A 23,192-nucleotide genomic window follows, 5' to 3' on the forward strand; every position below is an offset into this window, starting at 1 on the left:
TATCTAACGCTTCAAAAGTCCTTGCTTCAAAAGTTAGTAATATTTGTTGTACATTTCAATACACAAATGCTTTGGAATCACTCTAGCATTTTGTTCTTAACCATTTGTTAATCTATCCATTTAACTGACTGTCGGGGTTCTTGGATTTATGAAGCTTACATGTTCTGTCCCAGGAATGGTTTCCTGTGTTTGAACGAAGATGTCTGTTTATTCACAGGAGTGTCAATGCTTTGTCTTGCGTACCTTACCCTGCTGCTACCCTTCCTGAATTTCATGGTAGCCATTGCCATCAGTGATAGCACACGAGCCAGAGAAGCAGGCTTGTCTGTGGGTTTGCACTTGGCCTCTGGTCTGCTGAAGAGAGAGGCCAGACTTGAGGCTCAGTGGCAGGCGCATCCTTATTTGCTGCTCCTAATAACAATCTTCTGGATTTCCCTCTAGTTGGAGGATAAGCGCGAGTGAAGCTCTCAAGCACCCTTGGTTGTCAGACCACAAGCTCCACGCCAGGCTCAGTGCCCAGGTGACCACGCCTTCTTCTTTCTCCTCTTCTTTCCTTGTCTTTTGATGAGCTGATGCCAGCCAGAGTCCCATTAACCCTAAGTGAAGAAGTGCTTTCTCATAGCTTTCAATCTTGTGTTTGTGTTAAATTGCTTAAAATGCTTTCATAGAGCAGTTCATATTTTTTTAAAATGCCAATATTATTTGTATATGTTTAGTAGAGTGTTATTTTCACCTTCACTGGTTATCTTTATTTTCAAATCATCATACTCACTATAAATGAGTCACAGCTTTGTGGTATGTGAACACACTTACACACATGTGTGAGGGCTCTTCACAAAGTTCTCAGACAGTGAATAGCATGAAAAAACTGCATGGGTCTGAAAATGCTCTGTACCAAAATAAACATCCCTTTTCAAAAGATTGATAGATTGATTTGAAAGGCAGAATGAGCCGGCGCCACGGCTCACTAGGCTAATCCTCCACCTTGCAGCACCAGCACACCGGGTTCTAGTCCCCGTTGGGGCGCCGGATTCTGTCCCGGTTGCCCCTCTTCCAGGCCAGCTCTCTGCTGTGGCCCGGGAGTGCAGTGGAGGATGGCCCAAGTGCTTGGGCCCTGCACCCCATGGGAGACCAGGAGAAGCACCTGGCTCCTGCCTTTGGATCTGCGCGGTGCGCCCGCCACGGCGGCCATTGGAGGGTGAACCAAAGGAAAAGGAAGACCTTTCTCTCTCTCTCTCTCTCTCTTTCTCACTGTCCACTCTGCCTGTCAAAAAAAAAAAAGAAAAAGGCAGAATGACACACAGAGGGAGAAAGAGAGAGAGAGAGAGAGAGAGAGAGTTCTTTCATCCACTGGTTCACTCCCTCAAACGGCTCCCACTCCTGGGTCTGGGCCAGGCCAAAGCCAGGAGCCTGGAACGCCATCCTAGTCGCCCACATGGGCAGCGGGGGGCCAGGCACTTGGACCATCATCTACTGCCTTCCCAAGCACATTAGCTGGGAGCTGGATCAGGAGCAGGGTAGCTGGGACTGGGGTGCAGGCGTCACAATTGATGGTTTAACGTTCTGTGCAACACATTTGCCCTGATAAACTTACCTTGCCATTTCATTTTTCATAAAATTTTTGAAGGACCCTCGTGTGTAGCCTAGGGTATACAAGCATAAAAAGCACTGGAAAGTCTAGACGAATATACATTTGAGAGAAGTTAGAGCTCTAAGCTCTGTTGACCTGTTTTGGCCTGCTCAAGGCATCAAGTCTTCACTCCAGCACTGAGCTTGGACAAGATGCCATACAGGTATTTGTGAAGGAGACTTTTAGTAGAGTCTGAGGGCCGCAGTGTTTGTGGCGCTCCAGGGAGCCCCATTCTGTGGTAACCTCTTACAGTGACTTTGCACCTGCTCCCATTGATGTCACTGCTCTCTCACTTCTGTCTGCACCAACTTGCCCCCTAAGCCTCAGATCCTTCGATTCAGACCCAGCTGAGTAGTGTGTTTCCACTTGGACCTTCCAAGCCCTAAACAAGCTCGGCTCCCCACACCTCCCCTCAGCGCCCCCTCCCGCTTCCTCGGGCCGGGCCAAGGATGCCCCTGGGCAGCCTCAACAGACCTTGCATCTTCCTTGTTTCCTACCTCTCCTTCCATCCCCCCTCCCCAGCTCATATTTCACGTATCCCCAAGTTCCTTATTCGTCTGGAATCTGTCCACTCCGTGGTTCCAACTCCATGGTTTTCCTGGTCTGGGACGTCTGTTCCCCAAATCACTGCCATCACCTCCCTAACCAGCCTCTTTGCCTTCTTCATGTCGTTTCCATCCAAGTAATTGTGGATTACAGAACGGACACAGAAGCAGATGTGTAGCACACAGGTCTCTACCACATACTTGGGATGGCCAGCCAGGTGCACACACAGGCTCACCGGGGGCGCAGCTCCCACGGGTTCCACGAGGGTGGCACTGCCGCAGCCCGGCACGTACGAGCCTGCCACACATTCATTTCTCCCACCTTTTCTTCCCCACTCCCTGGGGTTTCCGAGTGGAACTTTTCCCCTGACCAACAAACCCTGGAGTGACTGTGCTTCAGGTACTCATTTTTTCCACATCCAGCGTTTATTGAAATTAACTCTACTTCTAAATCCAGCACCAGAACCAAGTTGTATTTGTGTCTGAATATACCCTTGCTTGATAATTGGCACTGATGTCAAGCAAAAATAGGCTTATTACCTAGCTGGTGCCTCACCCAGACGGCATAAGCTGCTTATTAGGGTGACCAGCCTATTTTAGGCCCATTCTCCACCAACGTGTTTTTATCCGAGCTTATTGGTGTCCAGATACACTTTGACGTGGCAGGACAATATAGAAACCACAGTAGAGAATTAATGACATTGTACAGCCTAAAAAATATTTTACAATATTTTTAAAACCATATAACGACAACCAAAAAATCACCTTTTTTGTTATTCTACCTAACTGCTAGTGGATATTTCAAGAGTGATGACAATTAAAGAAGTAAATTCTGTTGTAAAAATCTGGTTATCATTAAAGTTATAATTATGTAACATGGTGCCAGGCCCTGTTCCAGTACATTACAAAAGTTAACTCACGGAATCTTCATACCAAGCCTCGAGGCAGGCACTGTTATTGTCGCCATCCATAGATGAAGACACAGGATGAGGGTGACGGTCTGGCCTCTGCTGGTGGACGGGGCTTGAACGAAGTTTCCAGAACATTCTTTTTCTGTGCTACTGAAAACCAATATCCAGACTTAATGTTTTATATTTTCTTTATTTATTTTGTTTTTAAAGATTTAGTTATTTACTTGAAAGACAGAGTTACAGAGAGAGAGAGAGAGAGATCTTCTGTTGTGTGATGGTTCACTCCCCAAATGGCCGCAACGGCAGGAGCTGGGCCAGGAGCCAGGAGCTTCTTCTGGGTCTCCTGTGTGAATGCAGGGGCCCACGCACCATCTTCCACTGCTTTCCCAAGCCATTAGCAGGGAGATGAATCTGAAGTGGAGCAACCAGGAGTAGAACCAGCACCATATGGGGGCTAGCTCTGCAGGGAGTGTTTCATATTTTCAGCGAACTGCACATTGAGTACCCCTCATTCGGGATGCTCAGGACCAGAAGTGTTGCGGATCTCAGAATATTTGCACATACAAATTGTGCACATACACAATGAGATCCTGTGGGGATGGGCCCCAAGTCTAAGCATCAAATTCCTTTATGAATCATATTAACTACCCATCCCTGAAGGCTTCTTACACAGTATCGTTCGTGCTCCTGTGTTGACCCTGTGCCGGTTTTCATTCTGTAAGTCAGGAAGTGATAGAAACAGTTGTCCTCCTTCTCAAAATGTCTTCTGGTTTTCCTAGAAAAAGAAGAAGCCGCATTGCAGCTCTGATTCCCAGAACCTGTGACCAAAGAGTCTACGGTGGATGCCCGTTTGAAAGGTTGGTACCAGGGCTGTCTCTGTGCAAGCCCTGAGAGAAGGGCGTGTGGAAGGACTTGCACTTGAGCTTGCACAGGCTGTGGGAGGCTGGCAGCGTTTCTGCTGAGGCAGAGGCCCTGACATCAGACTGCTGTGTTTCCCCCCGAATCTGCCCTTTCCTGATGTGTGGGTTGGGAATGGTCTCACTCCCTAGCTTGCTGTGTGGCTCCTGTGAGATACTGAGCCAAAGCCCCGAGCCCAGGGCCTGGGACACTGAAGCACTCAGTAGCCAGCTCAGGAGGCATGACACTGGCCTAGGTCGCCCTTACAATCGGTGAGCGCAGAGGAAGACATACTCCCTTTGTACAGACGGGAAAACTGAGGTTCAGAAGCTACAGCCTGCATTCACCTCTCCCCTGAGCTGCCTCCCGGCCTTGGCTCGGCCTCCGATCCCAGAAAGCACCACTCCCGACCAGCCCAGATGTGCATTCTCTTCTATCTACCCCACTTAGAGTTTTGTCAGAATTCCTAAGAGATGGTCTTACACACGAATGCCTCCGTTCAGATCCACAGTCCAGACTGTTGCATGCCCTAGACGGCAGGACATCAGTGTACTTTTATGGGGGACCTTTAGCAGCCCCCAACATTTATGTCCTTGCTGGGCGATCACTGACCTTCCGGTCATCCAGCTCCCCTACTCTTGGGCCATAAGTCCATGGTCACTTGTGCAGTTCACTTGTAACCACTGGGCAGGATTTATGACTTGTGAGTCGGCGACTTGCTGCCCACTGGTCCTAATCCTTTATTCTGATCTGTGTTTTTCTGAGTCTGAGGTTTCTGCTTGACTTTCTGACTGTGTGTATTCCTGTAAGCGGCCTTGAAGCTTTTGTAGAACAAGATGAGGTAGAAAGAAATCAGTCTATCATAATGGGCGGGAACAATGTGAGCAAAAACCCTTGGGCTTTAGGGGAAGGCTCACTTGCTTAGCCTATCCTTTGTTTGGAAATCTACAAAACATTAACAGCAAGGCCCATGTGCTTTTCTATTTACAAAGACTGTTCTTTTTTTGTTGCGAATAGTGAGGCCATAAGTTTTGGGAGGAGAAACAGGCCGTGGTGTTCCAAGGACTCTTGTTCTCCTGGGGTCCTGGAGCCCAGGGAGGGTCCTCTGCTTCGAGTCACAGGCAGCGGGCCCATGTCCGCTCCTGCTCTGTCCCCTCCTTCACCCTCTCCCCCAGAAGCAGTTTTGTCCCCAGTACCGCAAAACCCCAAGGGTTTGCCACAAACCACCTTCCCACTGTAAGGCCTGGTGGGAATGGATGCCTGGGTGACAGGGGGGTGCATTCCAGGGCAGGCCGGTCGCCAGGGCCTGGCCAGGGAAGAATGGGGAGGAAATGGCAGTGGGAGGAGACAGAATCTTTCCACACTGCACTTGGCGCTTTGAACCCAGTGTGACAGAGACCGTGGCAGCCCACACAGCGGCAATTAGAGGACAAAGACAGCAGCACTGGAGCTGCTCACGCTGGCACAGTGAGACGTACGCTTTGCAGGAACCGCCGGGCGAGCGCTGTCTGCACTTGGTCACGTCCGCCTCCTGGCACTCACCTGGGCTGGCCGCTTCCTGTTCCAGGGCCACAGAAATCCACCTGGGTCCCGCTGCAGGCCAAGGGAAAATCATTTCAGAACCACAGGATCCGGATGCTTCCTCCTTGATGTTCTTACTTCCTGTTTGTAAATTGAAATGTAAATTTAAGATGCTACTTCTACGTTTAAATAAAAGGGAAAAAGAGATCATCCTTCACCATGACATTCTCTGCCAGCCTAAGAGGAGGGTTTTGGCGAGATACATTATGAGTGAAACCAGACTTGAGATAATATTGATTTTAAAAACCGAGTGGTTGAAGATTATTCCTGTGGAAAAGGAAGAGTTCCAGGCCAAACGAATAAGGCATAATCCACAATGTAAATTGAGGCATATAAATCTCCTGCAATTTGTTAGAGGGTTTTTGATGCATCAAAGAAACGCTTCCCAAATCCAGCCGGTGGCATTCACTGCCGGCCTCCACCCTGACGTCCTGCCCGCCTGGGAGAGACCAGCCCAGGACACCTCTGCATCCACAGAATGGCTGAGGGCAGGGTCCAGGTCGGAGCTGGACAGAGAGCAGATGGGAATACAGTTGCTTCCCCCATCGCTGGCGCCTGTGTTCTCAGATACAACCAGTCAAGGATAGAAAATACTCGAAAAAAGAAGGGGGGCACTTAGCCTACCAGTTAAGACAGCCATATCCCATGTCAGAGCACCTGTGTTTGGGGCAGGCATTTAAGGTGGGAACCAGTCGGTGGGAGCTCGCTCTCTCTCTCTCTCTCTCTCTCAGATAAATGAATGGAATTTTTTTTTTTTTTAAGAGGGGCCAGTGTTGTGGCACAGCAGGTTAAGCCGCCCTCGTGACACTGGCATCCCACAGGGGAGCGCTGGGTTGAGTCCTGGCTGCTCTGCTTCCTCTCCAGCTCCCAGCTAATGTGCCTGGGAAAGCAGCAGAGGATGGCCCAGAGATTGGGCCCCTGCCCCCCTGCAGGGCACCTGGATGGAGTCCCTGGCTCCTGGCTCAGCCTGGCTCAGCTCTTGGCGGTTATGATTATTTGAGGAGTGAACCAGTGGATGGAAGATCTCTCTCTCTCTCTCTTGCTGTTTCTCTGTCACTATGCCTTTCAAATTAATGAAATAAATCTTTAAAAAGGAATGAAGGAAGGGGAGGTACACCCTTGAAGGAAGAGGGGAAGGTAGGAAGGAAGGAAAATGTATTTGGAGACACTTGTGTTTGGCCTTATTCAGACTTTTTTTCTTGTTATTCTCTATTTTTTTTTTTTTTTTTTTTTGACAGGCAGAGTGGACAGTGAGAGAGAGAAACAGAGAGAGAGAGACAGAGAGAAAGGTCTTCCTTTTCTGTTGGTTCACCCCCAAGTGGCTGCTACGGCCGGTGTGTTGCGGTGGCGCGCTGCGCTGATCTGAAGGCAGGAGCCAGGTGCTTCCTCCTGGTCTCCCATGCAGGTGCAGGGCCCAAGGACTTGGGCTATCCTCCACTGCACTCCTGGGCCACAGCAGAGAGCTGGACTGGAAGAGGGGCAACCGGGACAGAATCCGCAGAGTGGACAGTGAGAGAGAGAGAGAGAGAGAGACAGAGAGAAAGGTCTTCCTTTGCTGTTGGTTCACCCCCAAGTGGCCTCTACAGCCGGTGTGTTGCGGCGGCGTGCTGCGCTGATCTGAAGTCAGGAGCCAGGTGCTTCTCCTGGTCTCCCATGGGGTGCAGGGCCCAAGCACTTGGGCCATCCTCCACTGTACTCCCTGGCCACAGCAGAGAGCTGGACTGGCAACTGGGACAGAATCTGGCGCCCCGACCGGGACTAGAACCCGGGGTGCCAGCGCCACAGGCGGAGGATTAGCCTAGTGAGCCGCGGCGCCGGCCTCTTGTTCTCTAAACAATACATCACCACCACTACTGCATACAGCTTTAGATTGAGTTGGATATTATAACTCGCCTGGGGAGGCTGGGGCAGATTATATGCAAATACAATGCGGTTTTCTGAAAGGGACCTGAGCATTCACAGACTTTGGTGGCCCTGGTGGCCCTGGGCCCAATCCCCTAGGGATAGCAAGGGACAAGTGTATTTCCCAGTGTGCCGTGCAGCCTCACTAGGACTCCAGGATTGAGCTGACCAAGGGATGGGTGGCAGCAGCTTCAGGAACAGCTGTGCTTCAGATGAAACAAAGGGGCCTTGTGCTCTGAGATTGCAAATAGAACAGAAATATCTTGCATCCACTAAAAAAAAAAAAAAAAAAAAAAAAAAACCAACTCTGGTAAGCAGTGGAATTGGTCAAGAGGTTTCTGTTTTTTTTTCCTCTCTCACATCCACACATACGTTATTAAAAAAGAAATCAGCTGTGGTTTTCCTAAGGGGCACAACCAACTAATTACAATTTTAAAGTCCTGCTGAATTAACAAGATTCATATTCTGTTTGCTTTGCAGGAAAACGACTGTGGTTGCTGCTGCTTTGAGAAGATTTTTGGAAAAATCAGCAGTTCTGATGCCTTGACCCCTGTGCTGACGGGTGGCCAAAGCTGGGGGGCCCTTTGAACTCGGACTTTGAGTGATTCTCCAAGCTCAAGGGGGATACCCAGCGCTGCAGCCTCCAGGGGCTCACATAGCCCCCCACTCTTTGTTTTTCCTGGTTGACCCTCGTCGGTCGCTGGGGCAGGGCTGCATCGTGTCTGCTGTTTCTCAGACTGCTGGGGAGAGAGCATGGCTGGGGTTCTAACACCTGGAAGATGTATGGACAGGGAGCAAGTGGGGCCCCGTCACCACTCTGTGCCTTTCAAAGGGGTGTTTCGATGGCCAGAAAGAGTCCTCTGTCTGGGACCCCGGGGACACTTGGTCTCTCGGACTTTCTTGATCGAGCCTGGAAAGCGGCTGAAGCTGATGGCGGCCCTTTGGCTTGCTGGTACACAAACCTTTCAGCTCCGAGCCCGGAGGCGGCAGCCTTTGGGTCTCCCATTCATCCTGAACCCTCCCGCGGTTGCTCAGGTTCCTTCCAAGTCGCTGTCCCTACTCTCAACTTCGTCCCGTGCCTTTTCACAGCGCACCTCCTGCCCTCTCCCAGCCGGCAGGCCAGCCGCACGGAACAGCCTGGTTTGAGAGGCGAAGCGACAGCTCTCTGCCTATGGTGTCACTCTAGCGGCACCACCTCGGGGAGGGTGTGAGCAGCCTCGGGCATGTCCTGAAGCCCTGTTGTCCCTGTGAAGGGACGGCTCAGCGCTTGGCGACCAGTGTGGGTGCCCCTGGGAAGTAGCCCTCCCGTTTCTAGGTAAACACAAATGCTCACGGAGGCGCATGTGACTCGGTGGCTGTGATGAAGGAGCAGTCAGAAACCGAAGGCCAGAGGGACTCCCTGTTCAGTTCCCTTTTTGGACACCAGGATGATTTCCAGTCGGGAGCGTCATGTCCTCCAGTTCATGTACCATTTCCCGACAGATCTTTAATGGGGATGTGGGCTCTGCTGTGGCTGGTGAATCGTGCACAGAAAGACACTGGGGCTTGTACAAAGGGAAACGGGCACCGTCTCCTTAGGAGGGAGAAACACGCAAGCCAGGCTGCACACTCCACCCACGCTCGCCACTGTGCGCTCTCCTTTTTCCGTGTCAGATGGCTGCTGTGTTGAGATCAGCTGCAACAATGCCTTTCTGTGTAGCCTCCGGTCACTCTAGGCCACTGCTGTCCTGACAGCCATGGGGGCAGCGAGAGTCTCTCGGTGGCCATTTCACTGAGACCAGATTCTGTTCGCCTCAGCTTTCCCTCATTCCCTCCCACACCCACCTCACGAATTCTTGCAGCCTGCCCAGGGTCAACTACACAGGCGCTGTCTTTATTCTGTTCAATGTAAAGGTAGAGATAGAAGCGACATGTGCAATTCAGTGACAGCCACATGCCAATCTCGGGGTCACACGTACCCCTACAGAACCTACCCCTTCCCAGCCTTCGCACTTATGCTATGATGCGTTTCGATTTTTCATTCTTCCCTTTGGCCGATGCATTTATCCAAGGTTGGTTTCTCATGTTCCTGTTATGTGACTATGCTTCAAATATTTAATTTAGTGCCCTTCAAAAAACTCACACACACACACACACACACACACACACAGCCCCAGGACTGAAGTGTTGTATTACTGTGCTATCTTTAGCTAATGCTGTTCATTGAGTCTGGAAAAGTACAAGCCAGTGCCTGCGTTAATACTCAGTCAGACCACAGAGCGCTGGCACGGACTCAAATGCTGAATAGGACACAAGGGTCTGATTTGAAATCTCTCATGGAAGGGTGTTTTCTGTCCTGCCGTGGGGATCCTCCACCCAATCAAACAGGAAATCTCTTGCGTGGTGTGCTGCTCACCTCCAGCTCTGTTCTGGCTCACGTGGGCAGACCAGCTTTCCCCAGGCCCTGCCACGCACGGGCTGCATGGAAGAGGTAGCTTAGAAGGGGCTCTTTGTCAGATTAATCCACCGATGGCCCTGCCATGAGTGGGTGTGAGTTTTCCTTTTTCTCTTTGAGGTTTAGAAAGGAGACCGTACTTTGAAAACAGATCTTGTTTGAATTTGTAGTTAAATTTCCACATTTGGCTGGGAAGGCATCCTTGTGCCAGCAGGGTGCCTTTTTATGAGCGCTGAGGACGGTTCTCCTTGCACAGTTGGTGATTACAGTCTAGGGTTTCGGCGAAATGGGAGATTATCAGTCTCGGGTTCATCCTGTCCCCTCGCTCCACACCCATGAATTGCTGCCGGTATCTGGGCAGACTTGCTGCTCTGATGGGAAAAGGGGGCTTTGCAAAGCCCAGGGATCAAACCAGATGTGAGCATGGGCTCAGAGAAGCTGCGTCTGGCCGGACGGGGGCTGTATCGTGCGTGATCAGTTTTTCCAAGAAGTCGTCAGGGTTGGAGAGTGTATTTCTCCTCCACCCTCTAACAGGGTGATGCGGCTTTGCGCACGAGGGGCCACTGCCCACTGCCTGGAGAGAAATAAACCCCACAAATTATTACGGAGAAAACAGGCCCACGTTCACTCATTTAGAAGACACCAACACCTACCCAGAATCTGGGAGGAAACAGGCTCCTGCCTCTATTTCTTACATTTTTTTTTAAATTGTGGGATTATGTCCTGACCTAACTTGGGAACAGATTTCGAGGTTGAGCTTGGGTAACACACATCTGTAGATGGCCGTGGATTTGTTCTCAGCTGTTTTTGTGTCTGATTTGATATTCATTTGCTTTCCTTCCTTGAAGATGTAAATAAGCATGCTGCCATTGTCAGGGCTTATGTGAATATGTTTTGAAAGATGTGTGAATACTTATATTTTCATTCATTTCATGGAAATTAGTAGAGTGAAAATTTTTTTCTTATTTTAGAATTGAAATATGGATTTTGTCCTAGGGCACTGCGAATCTTGCTCTTCATTCCTGTTTCGTGTGTGCATCTTGTCCCTCTCCTCCCTGACCCTTGCCCAGCCATCCAGCAAGGGTGCCAGCAGGCATGCGTTTGCTTGTTTAGTTTGGGCTGTGGCTCAGTTGATGAACCCTCATTTGGAACATACACTCGTGAAAGCGTAAGGCAGAGGAAGGAAGATTCCCCGGTGGGCTGCAGCCGGGGGGCTCAGTTCACGCTCTGTTCCTGGCCCGTCTGTCACGTGCGTGGGCTGCGACTTCATACCCGTCACAGTATACTCCTGCAAAGCCTTTGTGAGATGAAAACTTCAACTCCAAATGGCAAATTGCTGCGTCCTGGAGGAGAGCGCGTGCCGGACTGACTTGAAGTTGCCGCTGAGTCAGGCCACTCCCTTGGGGGTTGGAGGTCTACAGCCCCCTAGATTAGGAGAGCCGTGTATTGAGGTGTGTTTTGTACGGGCAGTTCCACCTTCCATGAAGGCTGATAACTCGATTCCTGCCACCCACTCAGAACAGCAGGAAACACCGGCGCTGGAGCGTGCTCGTGTTGACGTGTATTTTGCTGTCATCAGCTGACGGACGTCGGATGAGTCCTTCCGATGAGGTTTCTCCACGGAGACAGGAAATGCAAATGACTCGCTGACATCGTGCACATGTTTGATTTCTGAACGTAGCTTCCATCACGTGTACTGCTTTGTCTTATAAAGAGATGTGAGTCACATACTTGTGTTATGTTAAAGAACAAGCATGGACATCATGACTCCTTTGTTAATGGGATTAATTATTCAGTGGAGTAGATTTGCCCCTGCAGTGTAGCCTCACACGTCAATTCCTGTGACACTGAGAACCCAAGGCACCTTCAGGCTCCTCCTTCTTCCAGGGGCTCTGGAGCTGTCCACAGGCCGGCCCCATGGCTGAAGGTGGCTCCCCCACTGGGACACACACGATGCACCCATGCAGTGTTCAGAGGGTTGCTTTTCCCTATCAATACAGAGCTGTCGCCTGAGAGCTGTGTAACGTGTCTCGTGTCAGAACGGCACTGGTAAATGACGAAGGCAATTGTAGCAGCCTGCCTTTGGTGGACTTCCTGAGTCGCTGACTACGCCGTGGGCCCTGAGAAGCATCTGTTCAGGCAACAGGAGACGGTCAGTAGGAAGGGCCATCCCATTACAAGTGGCAACCTTACATTCTGAGCTCTGTGTTGGCCCTGGGGACTGTCCAGGTCCCCTGCTTGCACGTCTGGGACGACATCTAGGCACAGCCAACACTCCTGACTTAGCCCATCAGGGAAGGGAAGTTCTAGGGGTTGTCCCACCAGCACTGGGGTCTCCCAACCCGTCTGGCTTAAGAGGGGCCCACTGGACTCTTCCCTCCTCTACCACAGGCCTGGGGAGGGGTCGTGTTCTCTCCCACAGCAGTTCTGTCCCTCTTTTCCCACTTGAGCCTGTAAGCCAGGTGTTCTGACTTTCCTCCCGAAGTGAAGACACCTCCCTCCCCTCCAATATCCGAGCAAAATGGGCCCTGGGGCACAGCTCCGCTCTTTCCCAGGAACAGATCTTCAAAGCTAGAGTTACGGGGCCAGCAACTCGGAGATGAGAATCAGTTGTCTTCCTGCTCCTCACCTCCCTCGTCCTCTCAGGGTGGAGTGGAGTGGATGATCTCCCTCACCACGCCCACAAAGGGAGAGCCAGACACCCTTGACCACATCACCTCCCCACCGCCACCTCACCGTTCTGAGCCGCTGGGAAGATGACTGCTTCCTGGCGCACCTGCTTTGTCATCCTTCCTACCCCTTGTAGGATCTCCTGAAATCCAGTAATCGGCCTTCTCCAGATGGCACTGTGTGTAGGCTGGGTCTCTTGGAAGATCCTGCTCTTTATTTAGCTGGGTCTTGGCCTCAGCTGCAGGGGTCAGGGCCTGTGCATTCTACAAAGCTCATTCAGTTCTTTCTCCAAAATGTTCTTTTTATTTTTTTTTAAGATTTGTTTATTTATTTGAAAGTCAGGGTTACAGACAGAGGTGGAGTGGTTGGGGGAGAGCTATCTGCCATTCACTGGTCCACTCCCCAGGTGGCTACAACAGCCAGGGATGGGCCAGGCTGAAGCCAGGAGCTTCGTCTGGGTCTCTCACATGGGTGCAGGGGCCCAAGCCCTTGTGCCATCTTCTCTGCTTGTCCCAGGCACATGAGCAGGGAGCTGGATTGGGAGTGGAGCAGCCAGGACTGGAACTGGAACCAAATGGGATGCCAGCGTCAAAGCCAGTAGCTTTACCTGGCACACCACAATGCTGGGCCCCCTCCCCAAAAGACCCCTATGCAAGTTTATGAACCAGTGAATCAGGGTGAGTGGGACACCCCCCCCACACACTGCTGCTCCATTTCACCTACAGACGCCGCCACCCGTGCCACACCCCAGCCACGGAGCATCCCTCCAGAGGCCAGAGTTTCAAGGCAACAGCAGTGTGGTCTTTCGTGGCGTCCCCACTGACCTCACGAGATGGGCGCGGTCATGCAGAAGAGTGGAGAACGCTCATTGCCCAGAACCAAGGAAACAGGGCCATCACTGCTGCTGGGTCAGTCTCAGCAGCTGCCAGAGGCTTCCAACGTCTACAGGTGAGAGAAGGCACTAGATCGCCCCCACTGCCTAGGCTGCCCACCCGGTGGTATCTGATGCCTGGTGAGCAGGATTCACACTGAGTTCTCACCCGATGAGCAGTGGCAAGTACAGCCATTGCGACCTAAGTTTCACGTTAGTCTAGTGGTGACCCGGCTCCCCGACCTTTTGGGCCTTGGCAGAATCTTCCATGGAAGTTTTACTCTGACTCATGCGGCGGTATCCGCCTCGAGTGGCCTTTTCCATTCTGATCACAGGACCCGACCGACAGATTTGTTGGCTCGTTCGGCAGTGCGCACTGTCAATGGCTGAACACAGGACTCAGTGAAGTTCCCAGACTCTGAGCTGCTGCGCTTGCTGGACTCCTCCCCTTTGTATAGGAGTTACCATCTTATTACCACGCTCTCATTTCAAATGACAAATACATTCTTCATTTAATGGACCAAAGAGCTGTACAGCATTTCTAGCCAGTCACACACTTTAAAAACTATTTATTTCACCAATTTAAAAAATATCCAATATGTTAATTTAAAGCTTTTTTTTTTAATTTGACAGGTAGAGTTATAGACAGTGAGAGAGAGAGAGAGAGAGAGAGAGAGAGAGAGAAAGGTCTTCCTTCCATTTGTTCACCCCCCCAAATGGCTGCAATGGCCAGAGCTGGGCGAATCCGAAGCCAGGAGCCAGGAGCTTCCTCCAGGTCTTCCCATGTGGGTGCAGGGGCCCAAGGACTTGGGCCATCTTCTACTGCTCTCCTGGGCCACAGCAGAGAGCTGGATCAGAAGTAGAGCAGCCAGGACTTGAACCCGCACCCACATGGGATGCCAGTGCTGCAGGCGGAGGATTAACCAAGTGAGCCACGGCACCAGTCCTAATTTAAAACTCTTGTGGTATTGCACAGACATAGGAGAGGAGGAGGCATGCTTAAATCAGCCTTCTTTTGCCAATTTTAGATGTTACCTACCAACACCCTGGAGCGTATATTCTCAATTAGGTCAACGTTCCTCGGACGCTGACTGGTGGCCAGAGCGTGTCAGAGATCCCTGCAGCGTCTCACACAGCCTTCCTGGAAGAAGCCCTTTCAACACCCGCCTCGGGCCCCTCATGGAGTGGCCGAGGAAGAGCCGCGTCCCCAGGATGGCCAGGGACCCTCTTCCTTCTCCAGTGTTCCTGGGGCGGCTTGTTCTGCTCCAAAACACCATCTTCTACAGTCCAGCAGCCCCGCCCACCTCCCCGAGCCCCCTGCCCTGTCCGGTGCATCTCTGCTCCAGTCTGAGTGCCCGAGAGCCATGGCGGCTGTCGGTCACCAGCTCTGTCCCCACAGCTGGGTGCAGCCCCGGAGCAGACGCGGAGCAGCCAGGGGGAATCCTGCTGAGCAGAGCCTCTTCCCTCCCAGACCCCTGGTCCTTCCGAGCTCACGTTCCTCTTGAAGCTAAGAGGCCGTCATTTTCAGGGGAGAGTCGCTCTACCAGGAGGACACGGGCGCCGTCTGCTCGCTTGCTTTCCAGTCCTCACGCCCGGCTTTGCTGCTGGGGAGCCGGAGCCGCTGCGCACTTGTACTCCGGGATCTCGCCAGCGCGCAGCACTGGGCTCCTGAACTCCCCGCGTCGTCCCCTCCCCCGTCCCCCGATCGTTTTGCTTTTAAAGCGCACACATCCGGTCATTTCAAGGTTCGAAACTTGGGCTCGATGTGTTTTCACTCCTTGCTGTGAAGTTTAAGGTCCTCATGTGTTCATGTGATCCACCGTACATTTAACTCCATCTGCCATGTTTCCCGACCTAAAGACACAGAGACTCATCCTTGGGTCTCCAGTAGGGTCATAGAGCAGCATCCCTGACCAGAGATGGGCTACAGCCGTGGGTCTTTTTGGACATCACAGTTCAGACCATTTATGGTGTTACTCCTCCTTATCACAGCCGGTGCTAGGACAGAGGACCTCTCCCGGGGGCTCACCTGCATAGCTGTTGGCAAGAGGCCACAGTGTCTTGCCAGGGGGGCTTCTCCACCTGTTAGCTGACCGTGTGACTGACACCCAGCTGTTCAGAGTGAGTGATCAAAGAGAGAGCAAGATAAAAATCCCAATGCCTTCTATAGTCTACCCAACCCCCCCCCCCCCACTGCACCATTCCGCATAGGAAGTAGTGACCATCCACCATCCTATAGCTCCCCAATGATGCACACCCTCCCCATGCAGAACACACCCACCCCAAATGGCCCCTAACCTCCTATCCTATGACAGCACCAGCTCAAAGTCAGGATTCTGACCTTCCAAATCAAGTCTAGTTGTGGGTGAATCTTCTCCAGTAACGTTCTTTAAGCACAGCTTCTCAGGCACACTTCCTCTGGATCAAAGACTTACAAACCAGAGAGTACAGACAGCCACCCCTCTTGCTTTTCCCCCATACACACCTCACATAGGAAGGTGGACAGGCATTGGACAGCCACTAAAAATATTTCTATTAGAAAGGAGGGAAGAGGACCGACACACAAGGCTCACTAGCTTGGGGTTGGCACTGTGGCTTAGTAGGCTAACCCTCCTTCTATGTTGCCAGCATCCCATATGGGTGCTGGTTTGAGTCCCGGCTTCTCCACTTCCTATCCAGAGCCCTGCTAATGGCCTGGGAAAGCAGTGGAAGATGGCCCAAGTCCTTGGGACCCTGCACCCATATGGGAGACCTGGAAGAAGCTCCTGGCTCCTGGCTTTGGATTGGTCCAGCTCCAGCCATTATGGCCATTTGGGGAGAAAACCAGCAGATGGAAGACCTCTCTCTCTGTCTCTCCCTCTCTCTGTCTGTAACTCTACCTCTCAAATAAATAAATGAATAAAATCTTAAAAAAAAAAGACTGGCCCATAGTAATTCTGAAATTCAGCAAAGTAAATGTTGGGAGGTCCTTGAGTAGGATGTCTTACTCTTTCCCAGGGATGGCCTACCATGGCTCTTGGCTGCACCTTTTGGCCACTGGTTTATCCCTCTTCCTTCTCTCTGTGTGCGGCAATGTAGGTTTCTCAGCCCATTTCCTGCCAATAGAAAACTGAGAGCAGAGTCCTCTTCCTTCTTGGTGCTTTTTCTGCCTGTTTCAGCCACGCTGGTGGTGCACCTGGCAGCATGAGTGTCTGACAAACCTTATAGGCCTCTTGAGATTTTTACTGGGATTCATCTCGTTAGACAAAGATCATATCCAGACATCTCTGCTCCACTTCGGGCTCTGCTGAGCCTAATGAAGGGCAGTGCCCTTGAACTTCTCAGACGCTCTGCTGTTTGATCCAGCGTTGGATGCACTGTCTTGGGTATTTCTGAAGACTTAACAAAGAATTTAAAATCTTTTTAAAAAAGATTTATTTATTTGAAAGGCAGAGTGACAGAGAGAGAAGGAGAGGGAGAGAGAGCGAGGGAGGAAAAGAGGGAGAGAGGGAATCTTCCCATCTGCTGCTTCACTCCTCAAATGGCCGTAACTGCCAAGGCTGGGCCAGGCCAAAGCCACAAGCCAGGAACTCCCTCAGTCTTCCACACAGGAGGCAGAAACCCGAGTCCTTGGGCCCTCCTCCACTGCTTTCCCTGGTGTATTAGCAGGGAGCTGGACCAGGAGCGGGACAGCTGGGACTGGAACTAATACTTTGATAAGGAAATGCTTAATCTACTGTGCCACAATGCTAGCCCCGATTTTTAAATTCTTGATTTCATGGTTAGATCACATAATCTTTAGAATTCCCTGGATTTGATCTTTTAAAAGATTTATCCATTTATTTGAGAGGCAGAGTTGCAGACAGAGAGAGAGAGAGAGAGAGAGAGAGAGAGAAAGAAAGAGGTCTTCTATCCATTGGTTCACTCCCCAGATGGCTGCAATGGCAGGAGCTGTGCCGATCCAGAGCCAGGAACCAGGAGCTTCTTCTGGGTCTCCCACTTGGGTGCAGGGGCCCAAACACTTGTCCCGTCTTCAGCTGCTTTCCCAGGCCATCAGCAGGGAGCTGGATCAGAAGTGGAGCAGCCGGGACTCAAACCAGCATCCATATGGGATGCCAGCACTGCAGGCAGAGGCTTAACCTACTACACCACAGTGCCGGGCCCTGGATTTGGTCTTTACCTGGAAGCCATGATTAACTGCTTCTTTCATAACAGTCCTCACAATATCTTCTAAACTTTATCTTCCTCCCTCCCTCCTTCCTTTCATTTCTTTCTCTTTCTTTCATTTTACATTTTTGGCCCCAGTTTCTGCATACCACAAATCCCTAAGTACAGGGATTAGGGTCTTCTTGGCATAATCAGTCTTTCCCCCCAAGTCTCAACAGAGACACAGAGACAGTCTTTGAGTGTATGTGTCCCAACTTCGCTGGATTTGGAATGAGAACATTTCAACACCAATAGCAAGACCTAATGAAACAACTTCAAAACTATTTGGAATAATTTTTTCTTGTAATTTAGACTCTTTTTGGTTTCCCTTACATGTCTCATCAAGAGGTTGATGCAATAGGGCAGAATTGCATAAATCAGTTTTATTTTCTGAGTATATTAATAATTTTAAAATATTTTTATACATATGCTTAAAGGTATGTCAATCTCAGAGAAAACAAGTCAAAGTCCTAGTTCCTGCTAATTAATGTCTGAACTTTTCCCCCTCAATTATTTCACACACCTGTTCACTGTAAATTTCCTCAACTATTTTAATATCACATTAACGCTGCCCAGAACTTGGATGCACACCTGAAGTTTTTCTGAATTTTAATTATTTTCAAATTAATTTTAATATTCTCGATGATTTCAAACTTACCATATGTTTAATAAAATTGAACTTCATATTTAAAAAAATGTTTAACTTTTCTTAAGGTTTCAAAAGATAACTTATGGTGTATTTTTACGAATGCTTTTAAAATACTTTAAAAAAATTCTTTCCCTGAAAACCTTGTTTGTCCCAAATCTTATCATTCCGTGATTAACGCAGCCACTTGTTTCCTGCGTGGATGCTCCCAGATTTTCACGGCGAAACACGGTTTTACTCTGCTGGGAGTCCTCCTGCGGCTTCTGCTCGCTGGATTCCGTATCCTTGCCCAATCTGTCAGTTTCCTCCTGCCTCACCCAACAGTCCTTCTGGTTCGGGTTGTGCCATCTGACTAGCTTGGCTAACGCTCATGTTTTTTGGTTAAGATGCCCCACAACACTCGAGCATTTGGTTTTGATACCACAAAGCAGAACAACCCAGGTGATCGCACCTACTGGGACAAGTGACTGGGACTTGCAACGTTCAAAACAGGACTCTCATGATAGGGCAATGATGCGTATTGGCTAAATGAGATTCCCACCTGCTCACAGCAAGTAGTAAACCGTGTTCGCTGTTATCCTCTGCATGGTGGTTCATGTCGATCGGTCGCTTAACAGCCATTTTCATCCACTGTTGGCAGTTACTGCAGAGCGACAGTGCAGAGGCAGCGGGGGACCCAGAACTAGGACTCGCTGGGTGCGTGGGGCACACGGCCTTCCTGAGTGAAAACACTCGTGCTCCGATGGTGCACGCACACATCCCTGGACTCACAGGTAGATGATCCACGGTGGGTAGCGGGCAAAGAAAGAAGAGAGAAACTCATTTAACTGATATGAACTTGACCTAAAGACTCAACTCCTAGACCCGTTTGTGCTACTCACCGGTTCCGATTTCCCTTTACTGTCACGGGGCGGACACGATGATAGCCACCTGCAGGCGATGTGGGTGGAGCAGTTCCTGAGGTGCTGAGATCCCTCCTTGGACTCCAGCATTCAAATCATCACCCTGGGGTGCGAGACGCTCTCTCCCACTGTGTCCTCTTTGCTTCAAGCCTGTTTGAAATCCCTCTTCAGAGACTGCCCCCTGTCCTGCTTTGCAAATGTCCCCAGGAAAACAGTGTGATCGTCTACCACCCAGCATTTAGACCAACAATGGAATCACTTAGCCTCATCGGTCGCACTGGCTCCAGTGACTTCTGCCTTCAAATGATATCTTATTTCATAGAACTTTTAAATTGAAACAATTGCCATCATGCAGGATGCTTTAAAAACTGCCGTGGAAAGAACAGGCATTTGGTACAACAGTTAAGACGCTGAGTCCTGGATCCGCCTTCAATTTCAGCCACAGGTGATGGCTCGAGTATGTGGGTCCCTGCTGCCCACGTGGGAGACCCAGGCTGAAATCTGAGTTCCTGGCTTCAGCCTGATTCTGCAGCATTTGGGGGAAGACACCAGCAGATGAAAGATTTCTATGTCTCTTCCTTTCAAATCAAATGAAAATTAATTAATTAATACATGGGAATAAACTGTGGAAGATACAGTAAAAATCAGTTTGGAAACATTCCAACATGGTTTTGAGATATGGTAGAACAACTGAATAGGTGTCACTCCCAAGTTACTCCCATGACAGCGAGCACAATCGTTCCTGAAATAGGCTTTGCTGATACAAATTTCCCTATTAGCAATGATTTATCTGCATCCCAGAAGCGAGATGCTGTATTTTCACTTTCACGCATCTCAACGTATTTTCTAGCTTCCTTGTCATTTTTTTTACTCAATAGTTCTTTGTGGATTGCTAAATTTCCACAAATTTGTGAGTTTTCCAAATTTCTCTCTGTTGAGTTCTAATTTAAACCCTTTGTGATCAGAGAACACACTTCGTATTTTAGTCTTTTAAAAACGTTCTGTGGCTTGTTTTATGGGCTAACATGATCTAGCTTGGAAGATGTTTCATGTTTGGAAAGAATGTATCTTCTACCATTGCTGGTGAGGCGTTCTATAGATGTTTGTTAGGTGTTCTGGGTTTCTAATTTTGTTTAATTCTTCTCCTTCTATGCTAATCTGCCCTTTTTTTCTATTCAGTATTGAAAGCAGCGTATTGAATTCTTTGACTACTCTGAAATTGCATATTTCTCCCTTCAAATCTATTGGTTTTTGCTGTATATTATTGGGAGATTTCCTGTGATGTACATACATGTTTATAATTGTCCTCTGAGGCATTGACCATTTTATCACTAAAAAATGCTCCTCTTTGTTCCTAGGAATAATTTTTATTGTAAAGTCTACTTTGTCTGGTGATAGTATAGCCACTTCATTTGTCTTTGGATTGCTGTTGGCATGCCAAATATATATATATACATATGTCATTATTGATAAGAAAGATTTACATCTATCATTTGTTTGTTTTCCATATAGCATATAATTTTTGTTCTATTATTACTGTTATATTTTATGTTAAACAAATTTTTCTAACATAGCATTTTAATTCTCTTTCTGTTTCTTTTACTGTATTATTTATTTATTTGAGAGGCAGAGGCACAGACAGTGAGAGGTAGAGAGAGACAGAGAGGTCTTCTATCCACTGGTTCACTCCCCAGATGGCTGCAGTGGCCGGAGCTGGGCTCATCCGAGGCCTTTTTCTAGAATTTCACATAAATGGAATCATATAGTAAACCCGCATTGCCCGTCTCTTCTCACGCGTGCCGTTATTTTCAGATTTGCCCCCATTCTACAGTAGCTGTTTGTATTGCTGAGTACTGAGCCATCGTACAGAAGCAGAGTGCAGTCACCCAGCGATGGACATTTGGTGGTTTCCACGTTTGGGCTAAAGCTGCCGTGAACATTCCCTCACAAGTCTTTGTATGGCCATATGCTTTCATTTCTCGGGTAAATATCCAAGCCAGGAGCCAGGCACCAGGTGCCTCTTCCAGGTCTCCCACGGGGGTGCAGGGGCCCAAGCACTTGGGCCATCTTCTACTGCTTTCCCAGGACACAGCAGAGAGCTGGATCGGAAGTGGAGCAGCCGGGACTGGAACTGGCACCCACAGGGATGCTGGCACTGCAGGCGGCGGCTTTACCCACTACACAACAACGTTGGCCTCTCTTAAATTTCTACATGAATTTTTGAATGAATGTGTCAATTTCAAAAAGAATATCTGCTTGAAATTTGCTTGGAATTGCATTGAACCTATAAGTTAATTTGGGGAGAACCGGGAGTTTTCTGATACTGATGCACAGTATATTTATACGTTTAATTTGATCTTTAATTTTTGTCACCAGCGTCTGTTGTTTTCAATGTGTGGATCTTGTACTCCTGTCAGATTTTATCACTAAGTATTTCATATTTGTTAATGCTATCGTAAATGCATTTTTAAAGATTTATTTATTTATTTGAAAGGCAGAGTTGCAGAGAGGCAGAGGCAGTGAGAGAGAGAGAGAGAAGAGAAAGACAGAGAGACAGAGAGGTCTTCCATCTGCTGGTTCACTCCCCAGATGACTGCAAAAGCCGGAGCTGCGCTGATCTGAAGCCAGGGGCCAGGAGTCTCTTCCTGGTCTCCCATGTGACTGCAGGGCCCAAGGACCCAGGGCATCCTCCACTGCCCTCCCAGGCCATAGCAGAGAGCTGGACAGTAAGCGGAGCAGCTGAGACAACCGGCACACATATGGGATGCCAGCACTGCAGGCGGTGGCTTTTACCCGCTACACCACAGCGCCGGCCCCCAGAACTGTGCTCGTTATAAAATTATCCTGCCTTGGGCATTTGGTTACAGTAACAGAGGAGAGGCTCATACAGGTAACTAAAACCTGTGTGGCACTTACAGCACCATACTGAGACACTCTATGCTGATGGCACTGTGAGTGTGAACTCACACTCACACACAACACGTACAATGCTTAACCCTCAGGGACACTGTAAACAAAAGTTAAGATAAATAATCCTAAGTTCACTTGCAAAACATCAGCGTACAGTAAAGTTGGTTTAAAGATGGAAAATTGTTTAAACACACACACTCACATACACATAATCACTTGTATACTCACATACACACACTCATACACACTCATATACGCACACACATACACACATGCACAAACACTCATATACACAAACACACATACACACTCATATGTACATGCTCATACACACTCACATATACACGCATACACTCACACACACACTCATATACACACTCAATACACAAACACACACATACACACATGTACACACATACACACATGCACACACAAACACTCATATACACAAACACACATACACACTCACATGTACACGCTTATACACACTCACATATACACGCATACACTCACACACACAAACACTCATATACACACTCAATACACAAACACACACATATACACATGTACACACTCATACACACATGCACACACACTCATATACACAAACACACATACACACTCATATGTACATGCTCATACACACTCACATATACACGCATACACTCACACACACAAACACTCATATACACACTCAATACACAAACACACACATACACACATGTACACACTCATACACACATACACACACTCATATACACAAACACACATACACACTCACATGTACACGCTTATACACACTCACATATACACGCATACACTCACACACACAAACACTCATATACACACTCAATACACAAACACACACATACACACATGTACACACTCATACACACATACACACACTCATATACACAAACACACATACACACTCACATGTACACGCTTATACACACTCACATATACACGCATACACTCACACACACAAACACTCATATACACACTCAATACACAAACACACATGTACACACTCATACACACATGCACACACACTCATATACACAAACACACATACACACATGTACACGCTCATACACACTCACATATA

General features: G+C 49.0%; 1 protein-coding gene across 10 annotated transcripts in view; it reads left to right on the forward strand.

The window, feature by feature from the left end:
• Positions 1–11,667, forward strand: part of MYLK4 (myosin light chain kinase family member 4) — a 114,774-nt gene extending 103,107 nt beyond the window's left edge. For all 10 annotated transcript variants that reach the window (XM_017350515.4, XM_051855898.3, XM_070074491.2 and 7 more), the window contains 3 exons: positions 442–520; positions 3,866–3,943; positions 7,947–11,667. In XM_017350515.4, coding sequence (XP_017206004.1) covers positions 442–520; positions 3,866–3,910 — 124 coding nt within the window. In that variant the 3' untranslated portion in view covers positions 3,911–3,943; positions 7,947–11,667. The remainder of the gene's footprint in view (positions 1–441; positions 521–3,865; positions 3,944–7,946) is intronic.
• The last annotated feature ends 11,525 nt before the right edge of the window (positions 11,668–23,192 follow it).

This window comes from Oryctolagus cuniculus, chromosome 5 (assembly GCF_051225735.1).
Source record: "Oryctolagus cuniculus isolate XC-2025 breed Fujian yellow rabbit chromosome 5, ASM5122573v1, whole genome shotgun sequence".
Classification (NCBI taxonomy): Eukaryota; Metazoa; Chordata; class Mammalia; order Lagomorpha; family Leporidae; genus Oryctolagus; species Oryctolagus cuniculus.